The sequence below is a fragment of the Bombina bombina genome, chromosome 6 (genome assembly GCF_027579735.1).
Source record: "Bombina bombina isolate aBomBom1 chromosome 6, aBomBom1.pri, whole genome shotgun sequence".
In the NCBI taxonomy this organism is placed as follows: domain Eukaryota; kingdom Metazoa; phylum Chordata; class Amphibia; order Anura; family Bombinatoridae; genus Bombina; species Bombina bombina.
The window spans coordinates 710,112,331-710,135,589 of record NC_069504.1 but is presented as its reverse complement, the minus strand read 5'-3'; the positions used below and the strand labels follow the sequence as shown (position 1 = coordinate 710,135,589).

The 23,259-nt window shown below is 41.5% G+C and overlaps 1 protein-coding gene across 1 annotated transcript in view; it reads right to left on the bottom strand.

The window, feature by feature from the left end:
* The window catches only part of DOCK6 (dedicator of cytokinesis 6), a 360,578-nt gene that overhangs the window by 134,594 nt on the left and 202,725 nt on the right, over window positions 1-23,259 (bottom strand). Inside the window, 2 exon segments of the mRNA XM_053717880.1 lie at window positions 5,073-5,159; window positions 15,353-15,454. Coding sequence (XP_053573855.1) covers window positions 5,073-5,159; window positions 15,353-15,454 — 189 coding nt within the window.

Here is a 23,259-nt window from a genome sequence, read left to right as displayed (position 1 = left end):
AGATTGGAGTAGAACCCCATCCCTTGTTCTCCTAATGGAACAGGATGAATCACTCCCATTTTTAGCAGGTCTTCTTCACAATGTAAGAATGCCTGTCTTTTTATGTGGTCTGAAGACAATTGAGACCTGTGGAACCTCCCCCTTGGGGGAAGCCCCTTGAATTCCAGAAGATAACCTTGGGAGACTATTTCTAGTGCCCAAGGATCCAGAACATCTCTTGCCCAAGCCTGAGCGAAGAGAGAGAGTCTGCCCCCCACCAGATCCGGTCCCGGATCGGGGGCCAACATTTCATGCTGTCTTGGTAGCAGTGGCAGGTTTCTTGGCCTGCTTTCCCTTGTTCCAGCCTTGCATTGGTCTCCAGGCTGGCTTGGCTTGAGAAGTATTACCCTCTTGCTTAGAGGACGTAGCACTTGGGGCTGGTCCGTTTCTATGAAAGGGACGAAAATTAGGTTTATTTTTGGCCTTGAAAGACCTATCCTGAGGAAGGGCGTGGCCCTTACCCCCAGTGATATCAGAGATAATCTCTTTCAAGTCAGGGCCAAACAGCGTTTTCCCCTTGAAAGGAATGTTAAGTAGTTTGTTCTTGGAAGACGCATCCGCTGACCAAGATTTCAACCAAAGCGCTCTGCGCGCCACAATAGCAAACCCAGAATTTTTCGCCGCTAACCTAGCCAATTGCAAAGTGGCGTCTAGGGTGAAAGAATTAGCCAATTTGAGAGCACGGATTCTGTCCATAATCTCCTCATAAGGAGGAGAATCACTATCGATCGCCTTTACTAGTTCATCGAACCAGAAACACGCGGCTGTAGTGACAGGGACAATGCATGAAATTGGTTGTAGAAGGTAACCTTGCTGAACAAACATCTTTTTAAGCAAACCTTCTAATTTTTTATCCATAGGATCTTTGAAAGCACAACTATCTTCTATGGGTATAGTGGTGCGTTTGTTTAAAGTAGAAACCGCTCCCTCGACCTTGGGGACTGTCTGCCATAAGTCCTTTCTGGGGTCGACCATAGGAAACAATTTTTTAAATATGGGGGGAGGGACGAAAGGTATACCGGGCCTTTCCCATTCTTTATTTACAATGTCCGCCACCCGCTTGGGTATAGGAAAAGCTTCTGGGAGCCCCGGGACCTCTAGGAACTTGTCCATTTTACATAGTTTCTCTGGGATGATCAAATTCTCACAATCATCCAGAGTGGATAATACCTCCTTAAGCAGAGCGCGGAGATGTTCCAACTTAAATTTAAATGTAATCACATCGGGTTCAGCTTGTTGAGAAATTTTCCCTGAATCTGAAATTTCTCCCTCAGACAAAACCTCCCTGGCCCCCTCAGACTGGTGTAGGGGCATTTCAGAACCATTATCATCAGCGTCCTCATGCTCTTCAGTATCTAAAACAGAGCAGTCGCGCTTACGCTGATAAGTGGGCATTTTGGCTAAAATGTTTTTGATAGAATTATCCATTACAGCCGTTAATTGTTGCATAGTAAGGAGTATTGGCGCGCTAGATGTACTAGGGGCCTCCTGAGTGGGCAAGACTCGTGTAGACGAAGGAGGGAATGATGCAGTACCATGCTTACTCCCCTCACTTGAGGAATCATCTTGGGCATCATTTTCAGTGTCACATAAATCACATTTATTTAAATGAGAAGGAACCCTGGCTTCCCCACATTCAGAACACAGTCTATCTGGTAGTTCAGACATGTTAAACAGGCATAAACTTGATAACAAAGTACAAAAAACGTTTTAAAATTAAACCGTTACTGTCACTTTAAATTTTAAACTGAACACACTTTATTACTGCAATTGCGAAAAAGTATGAAGGAATTGTTCAAAATTCACCAAAATTTCACCACAGTGTCTTAAAGCCTTAAAAGTATTGCACACCAAATTTGGAAGCTTTAACCCTTAAAATAACGGAACCGGAGCCGTTTTTAACTTTAACCCCTTTACAGTCCCTGGTATCTGCTTTGCTGAGACCCAACCAAGCCCAAAGGGGAATACGATACCAAATGATGCCTTCAGAAAGTCTTTTCTATGTATCAGAGCTCCTCACACATGCGACTGCATGTCATGCCTCTCAAAAACAAGTGCGCAATACCGGCGCGAAAATGAGGCTCTGCCTATGATTAGGGAAAGCCCCTAAAGAATAAGGTGTCTAAAACAGTGCCTGACGATATTATTTTACCAAAATACCCAGATTAAATGATTCCTCAAGGCTAAATATGTGTAATATATGAATCGATTTAGCCCAGAAAAAGTCTACAGTCTTAATAAGCCCTTGTGAAGCCCTTATTTACTTTCTGAATAAACATGGCTTACCGGATCCCATAGGGAAAATGACAGCTTCCAGCATTACATCGTCTTGTTAGAATGTGTCATACCTCAAGCAGCAAAAGACTGCTCACTGTTCCCCCAACTGAAGTTAATTCCTCTCAACAGTCCTGTGTGGAACAGCCATGGATTTTAGTAACGGTTGCTAAAATCATTTTCCTCTTACAAACAGAAATCTTCATCTCTTTTCTGTTTCAGAGTAAATAGTACATACCAGCACTATTTTAAAATAACAAACTCTTGATTGAATAATAAAAACTACAGTTAAACACTAAAAAACTCTAAGCCATCTCCGTGGAGATGTTGCCTGTACAACGGCAAAGAGAATGACTTGGGGTAGGCGGAGCCTAGGAGGGATCATGTGACCAGCTTTGCTGGGCTCTTTGCCATTTCCTGTTGGGGAAGAGAATATCCCACAAGTAAGGATGACGCCGTGGACCGGACACACCTATGTTGGAGAAATGAACTTAGCTTTGGTAGGACTGATATCAGTCAGCAGGAATCCAACAGTGTTTTCTGATACAGGAACAAGCAAAATATCAATTTCCTTATATGACAGTTTCAGGAATGGGAAAGAAATGCAAACAAAATAGGCCTCTGGAAACCAGAAGCAAAAAGAAATGAAGTCTTAAATAATGTCAAAAAGTTTGGCGCCAAGTATGATGCCCACAACTGACAAAAAATGTTTTGCCGCTAAAAACGTCTGCAACTAACACGAGCGTCATAGATGACGCAACCTCGTGAAAAAACTTGGCGCCAACTAAGACGCCGGAAATGATGAAATTATGTCAACAAAACGTAATTCTCGCGCCAAAAAAGTCTTGCACCAAGAATGACGCAATAAATGATAGCGGTCTCGCAAGCCTATTTTTTTTTAAATGCATTTCCCAAATATGAAACATTCTGCAAAAAGGAAATATACTGATAAACCTGAATCATGGCAAATATAAGTAGAAACATATATTTAGAACTTTAAACATAAAGTGCCAAACCATAGCTGTGAGTGTCTTAAATAAAAGAAACATACTTACCAAAAGACACTCATCTACATTAAGTAGATAGCCAAAACCAGTACTGAAACGAGAATCAGAAGAGGTAATGGTATATAAGAGTATATCGTCGATCTGAAAAGGGAGGTAGGAGTAGAATCTCTACGACCGATAACAGAGAACCTATGAAATAGATCCCCTTTAGGAAGACCATTGTATTCAATAGGTGATACTCCCTTCACATCCCTCTGTCATTCACTGCACTCTGAGAGGAACTGGGCTTCAACATGCTGAGAAGCGCATATAAACATAGAAATCTAGCACAAACTTACTTCACCACCTCCATAGGAGGCAAAGTTTGTAAAACTGAATTGTGGGTGTGGTGAGGGGTGTATTTATAGGCATTTTAAGGTTTGGGAAACTTTGCCCCTCCTGGTAGGATTGTATATCCCATACGTCACTAGCTCATGGACTCTTGCCAATTACATGAAAGAAAAGTAATTCTATGGTAGGAGACCCAGCTGACACAGAAACATAAAAAGTCAGATTAAAGATTGCCAAAACTTTCCTGAGGAAGCCAAAATCCTTTTGGGAGAATGTGCTGTGGACAGACGAAACAAAATTACAGCTTTTTGGTAAAGCCCCTCATTTTACTGTTTTCAGAAAAAGAAATGAGGCTTTTAAAGAAAAGAACACAGTCCCTACAGTCAAACATGGTGGAGGTTCACTGATGTTTTGGGGTTTCTTTGCTGCTTCAGGCACAGGATGTCTTGACTGTGTGCATGGCATTATGAAATCTGAAGTTTACCAAATAATTCTGTGGTGCAATGTTGGGCCCAGTGTCAGAAAGTTGAGTCTCTGTCAGAGGTAATGGGTCTTACAGCAGGACAATGACCCAATGCACGCGTCAAAAAGCACCCAGAAATGGTTTAAGACAAAGCACTGGAGAGTACTGAACTGGCCAGCAATGAGTCCAGATCTCAATCCTATAGAGCACCTGTAGAGAGATCTCAAAACAGCAGTTGGGAAAAGGAACCCTTCCAATCTGAGAGACCTGGAGCAGTTGGCGAAACAAGAGTGGTCAAAAATTCCAGTAGAAAGGTGTAAGAAACTCATTGATGGTTACAGGAAGCAATTTATTTCAGTTATTTTTTCCAAGGGGTTTGCTACCAAATATTAAATTAAGGGTGCCAATAATTTTGTCCAGTCAATTTGTTTTTTGTGGAATGTGTCAGATTTGGCTTTTTTTCTCTCCACTTTTTTTGTGCCATACCAATACAAACAAAAGAAATAAACATGAGAATGCCTAAACATTTGTAATTGCAACACATTGTCTGGGTGAAGTGGTGCATTATCAAAACTATTCTAAAATGCAAATCGTTTCAGGTCCCAAGCAGTTTGGATAAAGGGGTTTCTACACACGCACACATACTGTATATATATATATATATATATATATATATATATATATATATATTCTTTTTTTCCTTTAAAATACCCTCTTTCCGAAGGAAAATAACGCCCTTATGTAACTTATATTCCCCAACATTCATACCCAGTGTTCCAGAGTTTGGTGCTGCTTTATAAATAAGCAATAATAATGATAATATGGCCCCTGTAACTGAAATCAAGTGTTGCTATCAATCTGACAAATGTTTCAGTATAAATTATGGATGGCAACTAAACAGTTGAACTTGTTTGGCTTGTGAGTTATTTCTGCTCTTACAATGTATGTTGTATACAGACCTGTGTGTGCACTGAAGATGCAGCGACCAGTTCCACACTAAACACGGGCTTGTGATTATCCACCCACTTCATACCTGGTAACTGAACCTAGAGGCAAATAGGGAATGTCAGGCAGAGGGTTAGATATTAATAGACAGGTGAAAGACATGGAAGATACTGAGACAGAAAAGTGATGTAAACAGAGCAACAATAGATTAAAGGGACATAATACTCATATGCTAAATCTCTTGAAACTGATGCAGTATAACTAAAAAGCTGACAGGAAAATATCACCTGAGCATCTCTATGTAAAAAATAAAAATATTTTACCTCAGCTCACCAGAGTAAGTGCTGTGTAAAACGTTATAGTTCAGCTGCTGCCCAGCTGCAAGTAAAAAATATAAAAAATAATGAAGAAATGAACAGCAGCCAATCAGCATCAACAGTGCTGAGGTCATGAACTCTTTTACTGTGATCTCATGAGATTTCACTTAACCCTCATGAGATTTCATAGTAAACTTCCTTAAACTAAATAGGGAAATAAGATGAGAGTGCACAAAGCTCGCTCCTTTGCCTGTCCCGGGACAGACATACTGATTTGCTGCTTAGAAGTATTTTACAATGGGATGTGGCTACTGAGGAATTTTTGAGGTAAAATATCTTTTTTTTTTTTTTTTTTTACATAGAGATGTTCAGGTGATATTTTCTAGTCAGCTTTTTACAGCTATGCTGCATCACTTTCAAGTGTTTCAACATTTGGGTATCATGGCCCTTTAAATAAAAGGATAAAATAGAAGACTAATGTGGAAGCAACTTAAAGGGACAGTAAAGTCAAAATTAAAATGATTCAGAATAAAACATGCAATTTTAAAGAACAATCCAATTTTTATATTATCAAATTAGCTTTGTTCCTTTAGACTTGTGCATTCAGGGTTTTTGGATACCTCAGAATACCGAAGAAGGCGACCTTTGTGCCGGTGGTCTATTTTCTGAGCCAAATTTATACTTGTGAAACAGCAACACACAAAAATCTGGTTTGGCACCGATGTTAGGGAGTTGCTGTTTCACAAGTAAAAATGTGTATTCTTCCGTATTCGGAGGTATCCGAAACCTCCAAATGCACACGCCTAGTTTTCTTTGATGAAGAGAAAACCTACGTAGACTCAGGAGCAGCAATGCACTACTGTGTACTAACTAAAACACATATGGTGAGCCAATGACAAGAGACTTAAATGTGCAGCCACCAATCCCCACAAAGCATTCCAAAAGAATGAAGGAAATTTGATAATAGATGTAAATAGGAAAGTTGTTAAAAACATGCTTTTTCCATATCATGAAAGTTAAATTCTGACTATACTGTCCCTGTAAGTGAGAAACAAAAGACAGAAAAGAGGTGAAAATTGAAGAGTACACAAAATGTGTTTAATAAAAAAAGAAATTAGGCAAATCATCAACCAAAATTTTACAGATATATTTTAATGACAATCACGAAAAAATATTGTAAAATTACTCGTTTTATAGAAATATTTTACAGATAACTGAATTTCAGATGTGTATATTATAATCTATTATTTTTTGTGACAGATTTTTTAAAAAAAGTTGCTTAGCAATTTATATTTTGCAATTATAGTTTTTTCTTTCATCTTCCCAAAGAAAAGTAATTATTTTGAAGAAGAAAAATGCCTTTTATTTAGTATTAAATACTACTATTTTCGCAGGATTAATAGCTGGATTGACGTCTCTAACTGTCTCAAAGTCAAAGCAATTCAAACATCTTTGGTCTTCAAAACAGACAGTTTTGGAAGAAGGGAATTAAAATATTATTTATCAACTAAAACATATAGAGAGAGTGTTAAAGATATGTTCTTTTATGGAGACTGTAAGATGTAAAGTTCAAGAATAAATTTCAAAATGTATTTGTGTCTACTTAAAGGGACATTAAGCCCAACATTTTTATTTCATGATTAAGACAGAGAATGCAATTTTAAACAAATTTGCAATTTACATTATTCTCTTGTTATCCTTTGTTGAAGAAGCTCTAATGCACTATTGAGAGCTAGCTGAACAAATAGGTGAGCCAACAATGAGGTATATATGTGCAGCCACCAATGTCTTTCTCCTGAGCCTACCTAGATATCCTTTTCAACAAGGGATACCAAAAGAACAAAACAAATTAGATAATAGAAGTAAATTGGAAAGTTGTTTAAAATCACATGTTCTATCTTAATCATGAAAGGAAAAAAAATTGTGTTTCATGTCCCTTTAACATTTCCCAATAATGACTTATTTCTTGTTTTAACATTTCTTGTACACAAAACAAGTGTATAAAATTATATAGAATTAAAATTGACGGTTTTCTAGAGAAATTACTCTTTAATCTTTTTAGCTGCATCCAATTTGTACAAATACAGAATAATTTTGCTTTGTAATAATTATCTACCACTAGCATAAGCAAATCTGTCATTTGTCCCCCACACCAAAAAGGCCAGATTTCAGTATGTATTTACTAGGAAATGTAAAAGAACGCTACAATGCATTGCTAACATGCAGAATTTAAAGAAATAATGTAAAATCAATATCATTAAATGTTTCAGTACTCTAACTTTCCACCCTATGGCCCTCCATAGCCAAAGGCATTTTTTTTAACATAACATTGGTGGGCGATACAGCCAATCAGGCACAATACTGCACACTCACCCTAGAATACGTAACCTTTTAGTGACATCTATGGAGCTTTGCAGAGAAGGACACGTGAGCATGTTCTGTTCTTAGTAAATTGTGAGAGCAGTATGCCATGATTAGTTGCTTCACCTGCCGATGTTAACATGAAAAAATTGCCTCAGGCTATAGGTGGCCAGTGGAGGTAAGTTTGAGAGCACTCACCAAGGTTAAAAAGCATGTATGATACAACATTATTGCCAGCTAGCAGCGTTATACAGCATATACATTGCAGTAGAATTTCTTGTTTAGCATCCTGCTCTCTAGCTATGTGCATCCAGTTTAGTGCCTCTCTCCTGTGGTAAGACATACGCAAATGTCTTTTGAATATCGATTTCCCTAAGGGCCAGATGATCAAACTTGCCGGCAGGAAGGGAAATCTTTGGGAGTGTTTATTGAGTATTACATTGCAACATATGTATCTCTCCTTTACATACAGAACCCATAGCTAAAACTTGCTTTATAAAAGGATTTAAGGGCTCTTGCAGTACTGATTAGACTTATTAGAAAGTCATCACACAGCAGAGAGCTTTAGATCGTAAGGCCCTAAGAGTGATGGGACTACCAGACCCTTAATCAACTGTATATAACAATCAATAGATACATTGTAAATCCCAATAAATAAAAAATATAATAATGTATAAAAAGTCCCAAAAGCAATATCAATGTGGCAAGATGTTGCTTGCAGACTTTTAACCTCCAATAGAGTAAATGGGATGATAGTGAAGTCCTGTCTGTGCAATAAAATATCACTACAGCATTAGAACCATACTCACGTATTCCTAAACTTAAAACCAAGGTCAGAGTATAAAGGCTCAAACAGATCTCCCTCTGTGGATATGCCTTGACTTAGCCAAAATAAAAGCTTTTCTTAAAGGTGTGTTTTACAGCCACTGAGGTTATTCTGGGGGTACTGTCCAAAACATACACAGACCGTGACCATTTACAATGTCTAATGTTCAGTGGTTGTCGGTTCCATATGTAAAGTCCCTGCCCTCTGTATGATATCACCTTTACGTATACAACATACATTTCACAAATTAAAACTCAGCTTTTCCAAGGTGACATCACACAGAGGGCGGGGACTTGACATTCAGAACCGACAACTGTTGAACATTAGACGTTGTAAATTTTCACAGCCTGTGCACATGGAAGGTTCTCTTGTTTTGGACAGTACCCTACAATAACCCCCAGTGGCAGTAAAACAGACCTTTAGTAAAAGCTGTTATTTTGGCTTAGTCAAGGCATATCCACTTCTTTATTCCCATGGAGGGAGATCTGTTTGAGCCTTTATACTCTGAGCTTGGTTTTAAGTTCAGGAATATGTGAGTATGATTCTAATGCTGTAGTGATATTTTATTGCACAGACAGGACCTCACTATTCTCATATTTACTCTCTTGGAGGTTGTAAGTCTGCACGCAACATCTTAGCAGTTTAGTATTGGTCATCTTGGGACTTTTTATGCATATCCTTTGTTAGTGTAGCTTAATCAACTGTGCCTATATACATATAGCTCCATATCATCAAAAAAAGCCTATAACAGACCATAAAGTATGGCTTACTGAAATACTTTAGGAAAGTTCACCTTCATGAAAAGCACAAATGATCTAAAAACAGAATTTATGTTTACCTGATAAATTGCTTTCTCCAACGGTGTGTCCGGTCCACGGCGTCATCCTTACTTGTGGGATATTCTCTTCCCCAACAGGAAATGGCAAAGAGCCCAGCAAAGCTGGTCACATGATCCCTCCTAGGCTCCGCCTACCCCAGTCATTCGACCGACGTTAAGGAGGAATATTTGCATAGGAGAAACCATATGGTACCGTGGTGACTGTAGTTAAAGAAAATAAATTATCAGACCTGATTAAAAAAACCAGGGCGGGCCGTGGACCGGACACACCGTTGGAGAAAGCAATTTATCAGGTAAACATAAATTCTGTTTTCTCCAACATAGGTGTGTCCGGTCCACGGCGTCATCCTTACTTGTGGGAACCAATACCAAAGCTTTAGGACACGGATGAAGGGAGGGAGCAAATCAGGTCACCTAAATGGAAGGCACCACGGTTTGCAAAACCTTTCTCCCAAAAATAGCCTCAGAAGAAGCAAAAGTATCAAACTTGTAAAATTTGGTAAAAGTGTGCAGTGAAGACCAAGTCGCTGCCCTACATATCTGATCAACAGAAGCCTCGTTCTTGAAGGCCCATGTGGAAGCCACAGCCCTAGTGGAATGAGCTGTGATTCTTTCGGGAGGCTGCCGTCCGGCAGTCTCGTAAGCCAATCTGATGATGCTTTTAATCCAAAAAGAGAGAGAGGTAGAAGTTGCTTTTTTGACCTCTCCTTTTACCGGAATAAACAACAAACAAGGAAGATGTTTGTCTAAAATCCTTTGTAGCTTCTAAATAGAATTTTAGAGCGCGAACAACATCCAAATTGTGCAACAAACGTTCCTTCTTTGAAACTGGTTTCGGACACAGAGAAGGTACGATAATCTCCTGGTTAATGTTTTTGTTAGAAACAACTTTTGGAAGAAAACCAGGTTTAGTACGTAAAACCACCTTATCTGCATGGAACACCAGATAAGGAGGAGAACACTGCAGAGCAGATAATTCTGAAACTCTTCTAGCAGAAGAAATTGCAACTAAAAACAAAACTTTCCAAGATAATAACTTAATATCAACGGAATGTAAGGGTTCAAACGGAACCCCCTGAAGAACTGAAAGAACTAAATTGAGACTCCAAGGAGGAGTCAAAGGTTTGTAAACAGGCTTAATTCTAACCAGAGCCTGAACAAAGGCTTGAACATCTGGCACAGCTGCCAGCTTTTTGTGAAGTAACACAGACAAGGCAGAAATCTGTCCCTTCAGGGAACTTGCAGATAATCCTTTTTCCAATCCTTCTTGAAGGAAGGATAGAATCTTAGGAATCTTAACCTTGTCCCAAGGGAATCCTTTAGATTCACACCAACAGATATATTTTTTCCAAATTTTGTGGTAAATCTTTCTAGTTACAGGCTTTCTGGCCTGAACAAGAGTATCGATAACAGAATCTGAGAACCCTCGCTTCGATAAGATCAAGCGTTCAATCTCCAAGCAGTCAGCTGGAGTGAAACCAGGTTCGGATGTTCGAACGGACCCTGAACAAGAAGGTCTCGTCTCAAAGGTAGCTTCCAAGGTGGAGCCGATGACATATTCACCAGATCTGCATACCAAGTCCTGCGTGGCCACGCAGGAGCTATCAAGATCACCGACGCCCTCTCCTGATTGATCCTGGCTACCAGCCTGGGGATGAGAGGAAACGGCGGGAACACATAAGCTAGTTTGAAGGTCCAAGGTGCTACTAGTGCATCCACTAGAGCCGCCTTGGGATCCCTGGATCTGGACCCGTAGCAAGGAACTTTGAAGTTCTGACGAGAGGCCATCAGATCCATGTCTGGAATGCCCCACAGCTGAGTGACTTGGGCAAAGATTTCCGGATGGAGTTCCCACTCCCCCGGATGCAATGTCTGACGACTCAGAAAATCCGCTTCCCAATTTTCCACTCCTGGGATGTGGATAGCGGACAGGTGGCAGGAGTGAGACTCCGCCCATAGAATGATTTTGGTCACTTCTTCCATCGCTAGGGAACTCCTTGTTCCCCCCTGATGGTTGATGTACGCAACAGTTGTCATGTTGTCTGATTGAAACCGTATGAACTTGGCCCTCGCTAGCTGAGGCCAAGCCTTGAGAGCATTGAATATCGCTCTCAGTTCCAGAATATTTATCGGTAGAAGAGATTCTTCCCGAGACCAAAGACCCTGAGCTTTCAGGGATCCCCAGACCGCGCCCCAGCCCATCAGACTGGCGTCGGTCGTGACAATGACCCACTCTGGTCTGCGGAATGTCATCCCTTGTGACAGGTTGTCCAGGGACAGCCACCAACGGAGTGAGTCTCTGGTCCTCTGATTTACTTGTATCTTCGGAGACAAGTCTGTATAATCCCCATTCCACTGACTGAGCATGCACAGTTGTAATGGTCTTAGATGAATGCGCGCAAAAGGAACTATGTCCATTGCCGCTACCATCAACCCGATCACTTCCATGCACTGAGCTATGGAAGGAAGAGGAACGGAATGAAGTATCCGACAAGAGTCTAGAAGCTTTGTTTTTCTGGCCTCTGTCAGAAATATCCTCATTTCTAAGGAGTCTATTATTGTTCCCAAGAAGGGAACCCTTGTTGACAGAGATAGAGAACTCTTTTCCACGTTCACTTTCCATCCGTGAGATCTGAGAAAGGCCAGGACTATGTCCGTGTGAGCCTTTGCTTGAGGAAGGGACGACGCTTGAATCAGAATGTCGTCCAAATAAGGTACTACAGCAATGCCCCTTGGTCTTAGCACAGCTAGAAGGGACCCTAGTACCTTTGTGAAAATCCTTGGAGCAGTGGCTAATCCGAAAGGAAGCGCCACGAACTGGTAATGCTTGTCCAGGAATGCGAACCTTAGGAACCGATGATGTTCCTTGTGGATAGGAATATGTAGATACGCATCCTTTAAATCCACCGTGGTCATGAATTGACCTTCCTGGATGGAAGGAAGAATAGTTCGAATGGTTTCCATCTTGAACGATGGAACCTTGAGAAACTTGTTTAAGATCTTGAGATCTAAGATTGGTCTGAACGTTCCCTCTTTTTTGGGAACTATGAACAGATTGGAGTAGAACCCCATCCCTTGTTCTCTTAATGGAACAGGATGAATCACTCCCATTTTTAACAGGTCTTCTACACAATGTAAGAATGCCTGTCTTTTTATGTGGTCTGAAGACAACTGAGACCTGTGGAACCTCCCCCTTGGGGGAAGCCCCTTGAATTCCAGAAGATAACCTTGGGAGACTATTTCTAGCGCCCAAGGATCCAGAACATCTCTTGCCCAAGCCTGAGCGAAGAGAGAGAGTCTGCCCCCCACCAGATCCGGTCCCGGATCGGGGGCCAACATTTCATGCTGTCTTGGTAGCAGTGGCAGGTTTCTTGGCCTGCTTTCCCTTGTTCCAACCTTGCATTGGTCTCCAAGCTGGCTTGGCTTGAGAAGTATTACCCTCTTGCTTAGAGGACGTAGCACTTTGGGCTGGTCCGTTTCTACGAAAGGGACGAAAATTAGGTTTATTTTTTGCCTTGAAAGGCCGATCCTGAGGAAGGGCGTGGCCCTTACCCCCAGTGATATCAGAGATAATCTCTTTCAAGTCAGGGCCAAACAGCGTTTTCCCCTTGAAAGGAATGTTAAGTAGCTTGTTCTTGGAAGACGCATCAGCCGACCAAGATTTCAACCAAAGCGCTCTGCGCGCCACAATAGCAAACCCAGAATTCTTAGCCGCTAACCTAGCCAATTGCAAAGTGGCGTCTAGGGTAAAAGAATTAGCCAATTTGAGAGCATTGATTCTGTCCATAATCTCCTCATAAGGAGGAGAATCACTATCGACCGCCTTTATCAGCTCATCGAACCAGAAACATGCGGCTGTAGCGACAGGGACAACGCATGAAATTGGTTGTAGAAGGTAACCCTGCTGAACAAACATCTTTTTAAGCAAACCTTCTAATTTTTTATCCATAGGATCTTTGAAAGCACAACTATCCTCTATGGGTATAGTGGTGCGTTTGTTTAAAGTGGAAACCGCTCCCTCGACCTTGGGGACTGTCTGCCATAAGTCCTTTCTGGGGTCGACCATAGGAAACAATTTTTTAAATATGGGGGGAGGGACGAAAGGAATACCGGGCCTTTCCCATTCTTTATTAACAATGTCCGCCACCCGCTTGGGTATAGGAAAAGCTTCTGGGAGCCCCAGCACCTCTAGGAACTTGTCCATTTTACATAGTTTCTCTGGGATGACCAACTTGTCACAATCATCCAGAGTGGATAATACCTCCTTAAGCAGAATGCGGAGATGTTCCAACTTAAATTTAAATGTAATCACATCAGGTTCAGCATGTTGAGAAATGTTCCCTGAATCAGTAATTTCTCCCTCAGACAAAACCTCCCTGGCCCCATCAGACTGGGTTAGGGGCCCTTCAGAAACATTATTATCAGCGTCGTCATGCTCTTCAGTATCTAAAACAGAGCAGTCGCGCTTACGCTGATAAGTGTTCATTTTGGCTAAAATGTTTTTGACAGAATTATCCATTACAGCCGTTAATTGTTGCATAGTAAGGAGTATTGGCGCGCTAGATGTACTAGGGGCCTCCTGAGTGGGCAAGACTCGTGTAGACGAAGGAGGGAATGATGCAGTACCATGCTTACTCCCCTCACTTGAGGAATCATCTTGGGCATCATTGTCATTGTCACATAAATCACATTTATTTAAATGAATAGGAATTCTGGCTTCCCCACATTCAGAACACAGTCTATCTGGTAGTTCAGACATGTTAAACAGGCATAAACTTGATAACAAAGTACAAAAAACGTTTTAAAATAAAACCGTTACTGTCACTTTAAATTTTAAACTGAACACACTTTATTACTGCAATTGCGAAAAATCATGAAGGAATTGTTCAAAATTCACCAAATTTTCACCACAGTGTCTTAAAGCCTTAAAAGTATTGCACACCAAATTTGGAAGCTTTAACCCTTAAAATAACGGAACCGGAGCCGTTTTGAACTTTAACCCCTTTACAGTCCCTGGTATCTGCTTTGCTGAGACCCAACCAAGCCCAAAGGGGAATACGATACCAAATGACGCCTTCAGAAAGTCTTTTCTAAGTATCAGAGCTCCTCTCACATGCGACTGCATGCCATGCCTCTCAAAAACAAGTGCGCAACACCGGCGCGAAAATGAGGCTCTGCCTATGCTTTGGGAAAGCCCCTAAAGAATAAGGTGTCTAAAACAGTGCCTGCCGATATTATTATATCAAAATACCCAAATAAAATGATTCCTCAAGGCTAAATATGTGTTAATAATGAATCGATTTAGCCCAGAAAAAGTCTACAGTCTTAATAAGCCCTTGTGAAGCCCTTATTTACGATCGTAATAAACATGGCTTACCGGATCCCATAGGGAAAATGACAGCTTCCAGCATTACATCGTCTTGTTAGAATGTGTCATACCTCAAGCAGCAAGAGACTGCTCACTGTTCCCCCAACTGAAGTTAATTGCTCTCAACAGTCCTGTGTGGAACAGCCATGGATTTTAGTGACGGTTGCTAAAATCATTTTCCTCATACAAACAGAAATCTTCATCTCTTTTCTGTTTCTGAGTAAATAGTACATACCAGCACTATTTCAAAATAACAAACTCTTGATTGAATAATAAAAACTACAGTTAAACACTAAAAAACTCTAAGCCATCTCCGTGGAGATGTTGCCTGTACAACGGCAAAGAGAATGACTGGGGTAGGCGGAGCCTAGGAGGGATCATGTGACCAGCTTTGCTGGGCTCTTTGCCATTTCCTGTTGGGGAAGAGAATATCCCACAAGTAAGGATGACGCCGTGGACCGGACACACCTATGTTGGAGAAAGAGGCTACATCCTGGTTTGGCACTACCTTATAGAACAAGCTACTACACTATGGCTGGGTTACTTTTCTTATTTGCAGTTGTATTGCCATTGGGTTCACTTACATCAGGGGTTAGCACAGAGTAACTGGGGGGAGGTTTCTCCACTGACACAGGAAGAGAGAAAGTTCCTGTCCTCAGTCTGCCATGTTGCATCAGGGGAATCCACTACATGAGAAGAAAAATACAAAAACACGTATCATTTCTGTGTAAAGCGTTACCAAATATTTTTTAAAAAGCACAAATATATATTTACCCATTAACAGCAGGAAATACATTCATGGAAATGAAAGTCATTATCATATACATGCACCATACTACAATCTGAATTTATGCAGAACAATATTAATAATAAATTAATAAAGTGACAAATTGCATAATGGGGTTAGGGCAGCGACAGGCTGTTTCACTTGAACTGCAGATGAGGACCCTGGGACTTTTAAAACAAAATGTATGCTTACCTGATAAATTATTTTCTTTCCTGGCATGGAGAGTCTACGAATCCATTCTAATTACTAGTGGGAATTCAACTCCTGGCCACCAGGAGGAGGCAAAGAACACCGCCAGCAAAGCTTTAAGTATTCTTCCTACTTCCCACAATCCCCCAGTCATTGAGCCGAGGGAATACAGAAAGAGAAAAAGTGGGCACAAAGGGTATAGTGGTGCCTGAAGTTTAGAAAAATCAAAAAATAATAAGCCGTCTTGAATTTAGACAAGAGCGGGTAGTGGACTCTCCACGCAAGGAAAGAAAAGAATTTACAAGGTAAGCATACATTTAGTTTTCTTTCCAACGGCATGGAGAGTCCAGGAATCCATTCTAATTACTAATGGGAACCAATACCCAAGCTAGAGGACACAGAATGGAAAGGGAGGGAGAAACAAGACAGGCGGACCTAAACTGAGGGCACCACCGCTTGAAGAACCTTTCTCTAAAAAGAAGCCTCAGCCGAGACAAAAACATTGAATTTGTAAAATTAAGAGGAAGTATGCAAGGAGGACCAAGTGGCCGCCTTGCAAATTTGCTTCACAGAAGCCTCATTTTTTAATGTCTCATAATCCAATAGAATGAAACTTTTCAACCAAAAAATAGCAGACGTGACCTTCTGTCCCTTACGTTTGCCAGCAACTCCACAAAAAGGGCAGAAGATTGTCGAAAATCCTTAGTAGCCTGGAGATAGAACTTCAGACTACATCCAGGTTGTACAACAGACGTTCTTTCTGAGAAGGATTAGGACTTGAACAAGGGAACGACAATTTCCTGATTGATATTGCGGTCTGAAACCACTTTAGGAAGAAATCTGAATTTTGTACGAAGAACTGCCTTATCAGCATGGAAAATAAGATAAGGGGGATCACACTGTAGAGCCAAAAGCTCTGAGACTCTAAGAGCCGAAAAAATAGCTAGTAAAAACAAAACTTTCCAAGACAACAACTTAATATCAACAGAATGCAGAGGCTCAAACGGAGCCTTCTGTAAAACCCGAAGAACAAGATTAAGGCTCCAAGGAGGAGCAACAGGTTTAAACCCAGACCTGATTCTGACCAGGGCCTGAACAAAAGACTGAACGTCTATTAAGTCGACCAAACGCTTATGAAACAGAACAGAAAGGGAAGAAAGCTGACCCTTCAGGGAACTGACTGACAAACCCTTCTCCAGACCCGACTGGAGAAAGGACAGAATACGGGGAACTCTCACTTTACGCCAAGGAAAACCCAGAGATTCGCACCAGTAAAGATATGTTCGCCAAACCTTATGGTATAGCTTGCGAGTAACCGGCTTACAAGCCTGTATTAAGGTGTCAACCTTTTCAGAAAAACCTTGTCTTGACAAGACTAGGTGTTCAATCTTCACGCAGTCAGCTTCAGAGAATCTAGATCTGGATGACGAAAAGGACCCTGAAGTAGAAGGTCCTTCCTCAGCTGTAATTTCCACGGGGGAGAGGACGACATCTTCACCAGGTCCGCAAACCAAATTCTTGATAAGCTGGAGCAATTAGAATCCTGCTCCTGTTTGATACGGGCTATCACCCAAGGAAGGAGGGCAAACAGTGGAAACGGGTAAATCAGATCGAAATTCCACGGAACACTAGAGCGTCTACCAGAACTTCTTGCGGATCCCTTGATCTGGATCCGTATCTGGAAAGCTTGGATTTTAGACGAGAAGCCATCAAGTCCAACTCCAGAAACCCCCACCTGAGTGTTATCATTGAGAATACCTATGGATGAAGAGCCCACTCCCTTGGGGGTGAAAAGTCTGCCTGCTCAGGTAATCCGCCTCCCAGTTGTCCACACCTGGGATGTGAATGGCAGAAATGTGACAGTTGTGAGACTCTGCCCACCGAAGGAAGCGAGTCACCTCCTTCATCGCTAAGGAACTCCTTGTTCCTCCCTGATGGTTGATATAAGCCACCGAAGTGATGTTGTCCGATTAAAATCTGATAAACCGGACCGAACTTAGTTGGGGCCAAGCTATCAGAGCATTGAAGATTGCTCTCAACTCTAAGATATTTATTGGAAGAACAGACTCTGAGTCCGGATTCATTGAGCTCTTAAGGAACCCTAAACTGCTCCCCAGCCAGAAAGGCTGGCATCCGTAGTCACAATCTCCCAGGATGGTCTCAAGAAGCATGTGCCTTGGGACCGATGGTCCTGAGAGAGCCACCAGGACAGCGAGTCTCTCGTCAGGTTGTCTAGGACTATCTTCCGAGAGAGGTCTGAGTGGTCTCTGTTCCATTGTCTGAGCATGCATAACTGTAGAGGTCTCAGATGGAATCGAGCAAAAGGAATAATGTCCATGTAAGCTACCATGAGACCAATTACTTCCATACACAGTCACAGATGACTGAAGAAAAAAACAGGGAAAAAGAAGTTTGGATTTTCTGACTACCGTTAAGAAAATCTTCATCGAGATTGAGTCTATGATCGTCCCCAGAAAACACACCCTGGTATTTGGCACCAGGAACTCTTCCAGATTCACCTTCCACCCGTGACAGCGGAGAATCCACAACAGAGAATCTGTATGAGATTTTGCTAAATGAAAAGATGGCGCCTGAACCAAGATATCGTCCAGGTATGGCGCCACCGCAATTCCTTAAAATCTGGCTACTGCCAAAAGAGCTCCTAAAACCTTTGCAAAGATTTGGGGGGCTGTGGCTACGCCAAAAGGCAGGGCATCAAAATGCAAGTGGTTGTCCAAAAAGGCAAACCGTAGGAATTCAAAATGATCCTTGTGGATAGGAACATGGAGGTAAGCGTCCTTCAGGTCGATGGTGGTCATGTACTGACCCTCCTGAACTAAGAGGAGAATAGAACGGATAGTCTCCATTTTGAAGGACGGAACCCTGAGAAATTTGTTGAGGCACTTCAGATCTAGAACAGGTCGAAAGGTTCCATCCTTCTTGGGAACCACAAATAGGTTGGAATAGAATCCTCAACCCTGTTCTGCCAGAGGAACAGGAGCGATCACTCCTAAAGAAAAGAGATCCCTGATGTAGTTTAAGAATGCTTCTCTTCCTTCCTGGTTTGCTGATAATCTTGACAGGAGAAATCTGCCTCTCGGAGGACGAGATTTGAAACCTATCTTGTAACCCTGAGAGACTACCTCCACCGCCCAAGGATCGGGAATATCGCAAATCCAAGCCTCTTGAAAAAAAAAAAGAAAAATTTGCACCCAACTTGATCAATACTCGGATCGGGGGCAAACCCTTCATGCAGATTTGTTCTCAGAGGAAGGCTTCTTGGACTGTTTGCCCTTATTCCAAGGCTGGTTAGATCTCCAGGAGGGCTTGGTCTGTTCAGGCTTGGACGAAGAAGATGATTTCTGTCCCTTGAAATTGCGAATGGAACGAAAATTAGAAGTCTGGCGACCCTTAGGTCTAATCATCTTTTCCTGGGGCAGAAAGGCTCCCTTTCCACCCGTGACTGTAGAGATATCAGCCAGGGCAGGGCCAAACAAGGTCTTCCCTTTAAAAGGAAGAGAAAGAAGTTTAGAAACCATGTCTGCTGACCAAGACTTTAGCCACAAGACTCTACAACATAGAATGGCGAGGCTAGAAGTCTGTGCACTCAGACGTACTACCTGCATACTGGCATCACAAATAAAGGTATTAGGCAGTTTTAGAACCTTGATCCTTTCTTGGATTTCCTCCACAGTAGTTCCTTACAAAATTACATCTGATAAGGAATCGCATCAGTAAGAGGCCACAACTGCGACTGCCGCTATACTAGCAACTGGCTGCCATAGCAGTCCTTAGTGATTTTTTTTTTTTAAATACCCCTCCAGCTTCCTGTCCATAGGGTTTTTAAAGGAGGTACTATCCTCTAGAAGAATCTTAGTTCTTTTAGCTAATGTGGATATAGCTCCATCCACTTTAGGAACAATACGCCAAAGTTCCCGCAGAGAATCTGCAACTGGAAACATCTTCTTAAAAGCAGGAGATGGAGAAAAGGGAACACCCGGTTTCTCCCATTCCTGAGAAATAATGTCCGACATAAGATCTGGAACAGGAAATACTTCCACTGATCTAGGCTTAACATCAAAAACTCTAGTTTATTGACCTTAGGAGCCTCAGCGACTGTACCTTCTGAATCCTCTAAAATAGCCAAAACATCCTTGAGTAGTAAATGGAGCTCAAGCTTAAATCTAAAACTAACCTCTACTGAATCCGCTGTACTAATTATAGCCGACTCAGAATCAGAGTTTTTGCCTCAGAAGCTACTGAAGAATGGTCATCCTAAGATAACTGAGCCAAACTGACCAAAGCAGCCAATTTAGAGGAAATATTCTTAGATTTTCTTTTCCTCTTACCCGAAAAAGGTAAGGCACTCAGAGCCGCGGACACCGCTGAAGTAAGTTGTGCTGCAAAATCACATGGTAAATATACTCTCCCAGGTGCAGACTGAGTAGGACCGCAGGGCACTACTTGAGTGGTTGCTAGGGACATGAGGAGAAAGTTGAGGCATGTCAAAGACAGCGAAATCCTGAGAGGTAGAAGACTCCGAGGGGTTATATTTATTTGTGCAAACGGAATCTTTACTTTTAGACTGTAAGACTTTAGTTACACAAGAGGAGCAAAATTGTATAGAAGGAATCACTTGAACCTCCAGACAAAATAAACATTTTTCAAAGGCAGTTGTTACATCCTTTTCCAATTCCATAAAGAAAAATCCCCAGCTAAAGGGTTAAATCATGGATTTCCCAGACAAAATAATAAAAAAAAATCCTCAGCATGCACTCTCACATTTTTACAGAGATGCGCAACACTGCTGGAGATAAAACGAAAAAGACCGGCACCTCTAATCTCCCAGCCGATGCTGGAGTAATTCACTACCTACCTAAGCCGAATACAGAGAAGCGATCTTCTTAGGATTACTCAAAGAAATATCGGAACCACTGAAATACACTCCAATAGCACAGAGAGCACTGCCGATGCAGGCGCCACCGGCGGAAGAGGGAGAAGCGCGGCCAATCACATGACCGCATCAATAAAGCTGCGACACAGAAAATAAAGCGTGCAAAAAGCCGCTGCGCCAACAAAAACTGTCCCAACAGTTAACACTGACTGAGAATACAGGAAAGATTTATCAGGCATAAAAATGTCCCAAATATAAACCCTCTCACAGTGTAAACACGAAGTCAACACCTCCTCTTTACATATGACACACAAGATAGGAAGAATTCATTTAAGTCCTGACAGCCTCAGTTGCAAGTAAAACAATATAGCTTAATAAACTAGAAAACTATAATTTCTTAGTGCCCTGCATCAAACTGCCCAAATAAATCTCCAATTATGAAAGAGTTTGTCAAAAATGTCCCCTTGCTCCTTATACAATAGTAAGAGGAATTAACCCCTGCTGTGCTAAAACCTTCTTCACCTAAGAAGGAATAGAAAGCACTTACCTGGAGCTGAATCTGTGGGGCAGTCACAGAAACCTAGGTCTGATAGATCCAGAAGACTTCTGGCAGGGACCTGGAAAAAGGACAAAACAGAGTAACCAACCCTGGTTTTCCATATAAGGGTAACCATATAGTGTTGGAGGAGGACTACCCTGCTGACCTCCAATGGCTAACAGCTATCACAACCCTTACTCAAGAGGATTACGTGGACACAGAATTACCCCAAATCCTTGCTTGCAGGGAAACTACCAATTAAAGGATTAACATTTTATTTTCTTCAGAGCACCATCTTCGCACACCTCCTCAATGTACGAAGACAAAGAATGACTGGGGGATTGTGGGAAGTACGGGGATACTTAAAGCTTTGCTGGGGTGTTCTTTGCCTCCTCCTGGTGGCCAGGAGTTGAATCCCCACTAGTAATTAGAATGGACTTGTGGACTCTCCATGCCATTGGAAAGAAATGGCTGCTCATCGTCACTTTAAAAAAAAGAAAAAAAATCTTCATAAGGATTAATTTAAAGGGACCTAAAACTCCAAAATTTTCTTTCATGATTCAGATAGAGCATACCATTTTAAACAAGTTTCCAATTTACTTATTATATAATTTACCTTGTTCTCTTGTATCCTTTGTTTAAAAGAATACCCAGGTAGGCTCATTTATGCCTCATTTTTTTACCCAGTGCCTAAAACTACCTTCATGTGGTGCAATGCTGCTCCTCCATCAAAGATTACCAAAGGAATAAAGCAAATTTGCTAATTGAAGTAAATTAGAAAGTTGTTTAAAAACAAAATGTATGCTTACCTGTTAAATTTCTTTCTTTCCGGACATGGAGAGTCCACGACAGCATTCCAATTACTAGTGGGATATTCAACTCCTGGCCAGCAGGAGGAGACAAAGAGCACCCCAGCAAAGTTGTTAAGTGTAACTGCCTTACCCATAACCCCCAGTCCTTCAGCCAAAGGAAATGAAAAAATAAGAAACATAAGGGTGATAAGGTGCCTGAGGTTTACTCAAAAAAACTGCTGTATTATAATTAAAAAAAGAGGGTGGGGTCGTAGACTCTTCATGTCCGGAAAGAAAGAAATTTTATCAGGTAAGCATACATTTTGTTTTCTTTCCTATGATATGGAGAGTCCACAACATCATTCCAATTACTAGTGGGAACCAATACCCAAGCTAAAGAACACGGAATGAACAGGGAGAGAGAAAAAAAGGCAGGAGGACCTGAACAGAAGGCACCACCGCTTGAAGAACCTTTCTCCCAAAAGAAGCCTCGGCCGAGGCAAAAGTATCAAATTTGTAGAATTTGGAAAAAGTATGTACAGAGGACCATTTTGCCGCCTTGCAAATCTGATCCACAGAAACTTCATTTTTGAAAGCCCAAGAAGAGGAGACAGCCCTAGTGGAATGAGCTGTAAGTCTCACAGGAGGCTGCTGTCCAGCAGTATCATAAGCCAAACGACTCAAACTTCTCAACCAAAGAGACAGAAAAGTAGAAGTGGCCTTCTGACCCTTACGTTTTCCAGAGAAAGCAACAAACAGGGCAGAAGATTGCCGAAAATCTTTAGTAACTTGCAAGAAGAATTTCAGAGCCCGCACAGCATCCAAATTATGCAAAAGATGTTCCTTTTGAGAAGAAGGATTAGGACAAAAAGAAGGAACAACAATTTCCTGATTAATGTTTCAATCCGATACCTCTTTAGGGAGAAAACCCAATTTAGTACAAAGGACCGCATTATTAGCATGAAAAATAAGGTATGGGGAATCACACAGCAGAGCTGACAGCTCAGACACTCTGCGAGCGGAAGAAATGGCAACAAGAAATAAAACCTTCCAGGATAACAGTTTCATATCAACAATGTGCATCGGCTCAAATCGAGCCTGCTGCAAAACTTTAAGAACTAAATTAAGGCTCCACGGAGGAGCAACAGGTTTAAACACAGGCCTGATTCTAACCAGAGCCTGTACAAAGGCTTGAACATCTGGTAGATCTGCCAAACGTTTGTGCAAAAGGCTAGAGAACGCAGAAATCTGACCCTTTAGGGTACTGACTGATAAACCCTTATCCAGGCCAT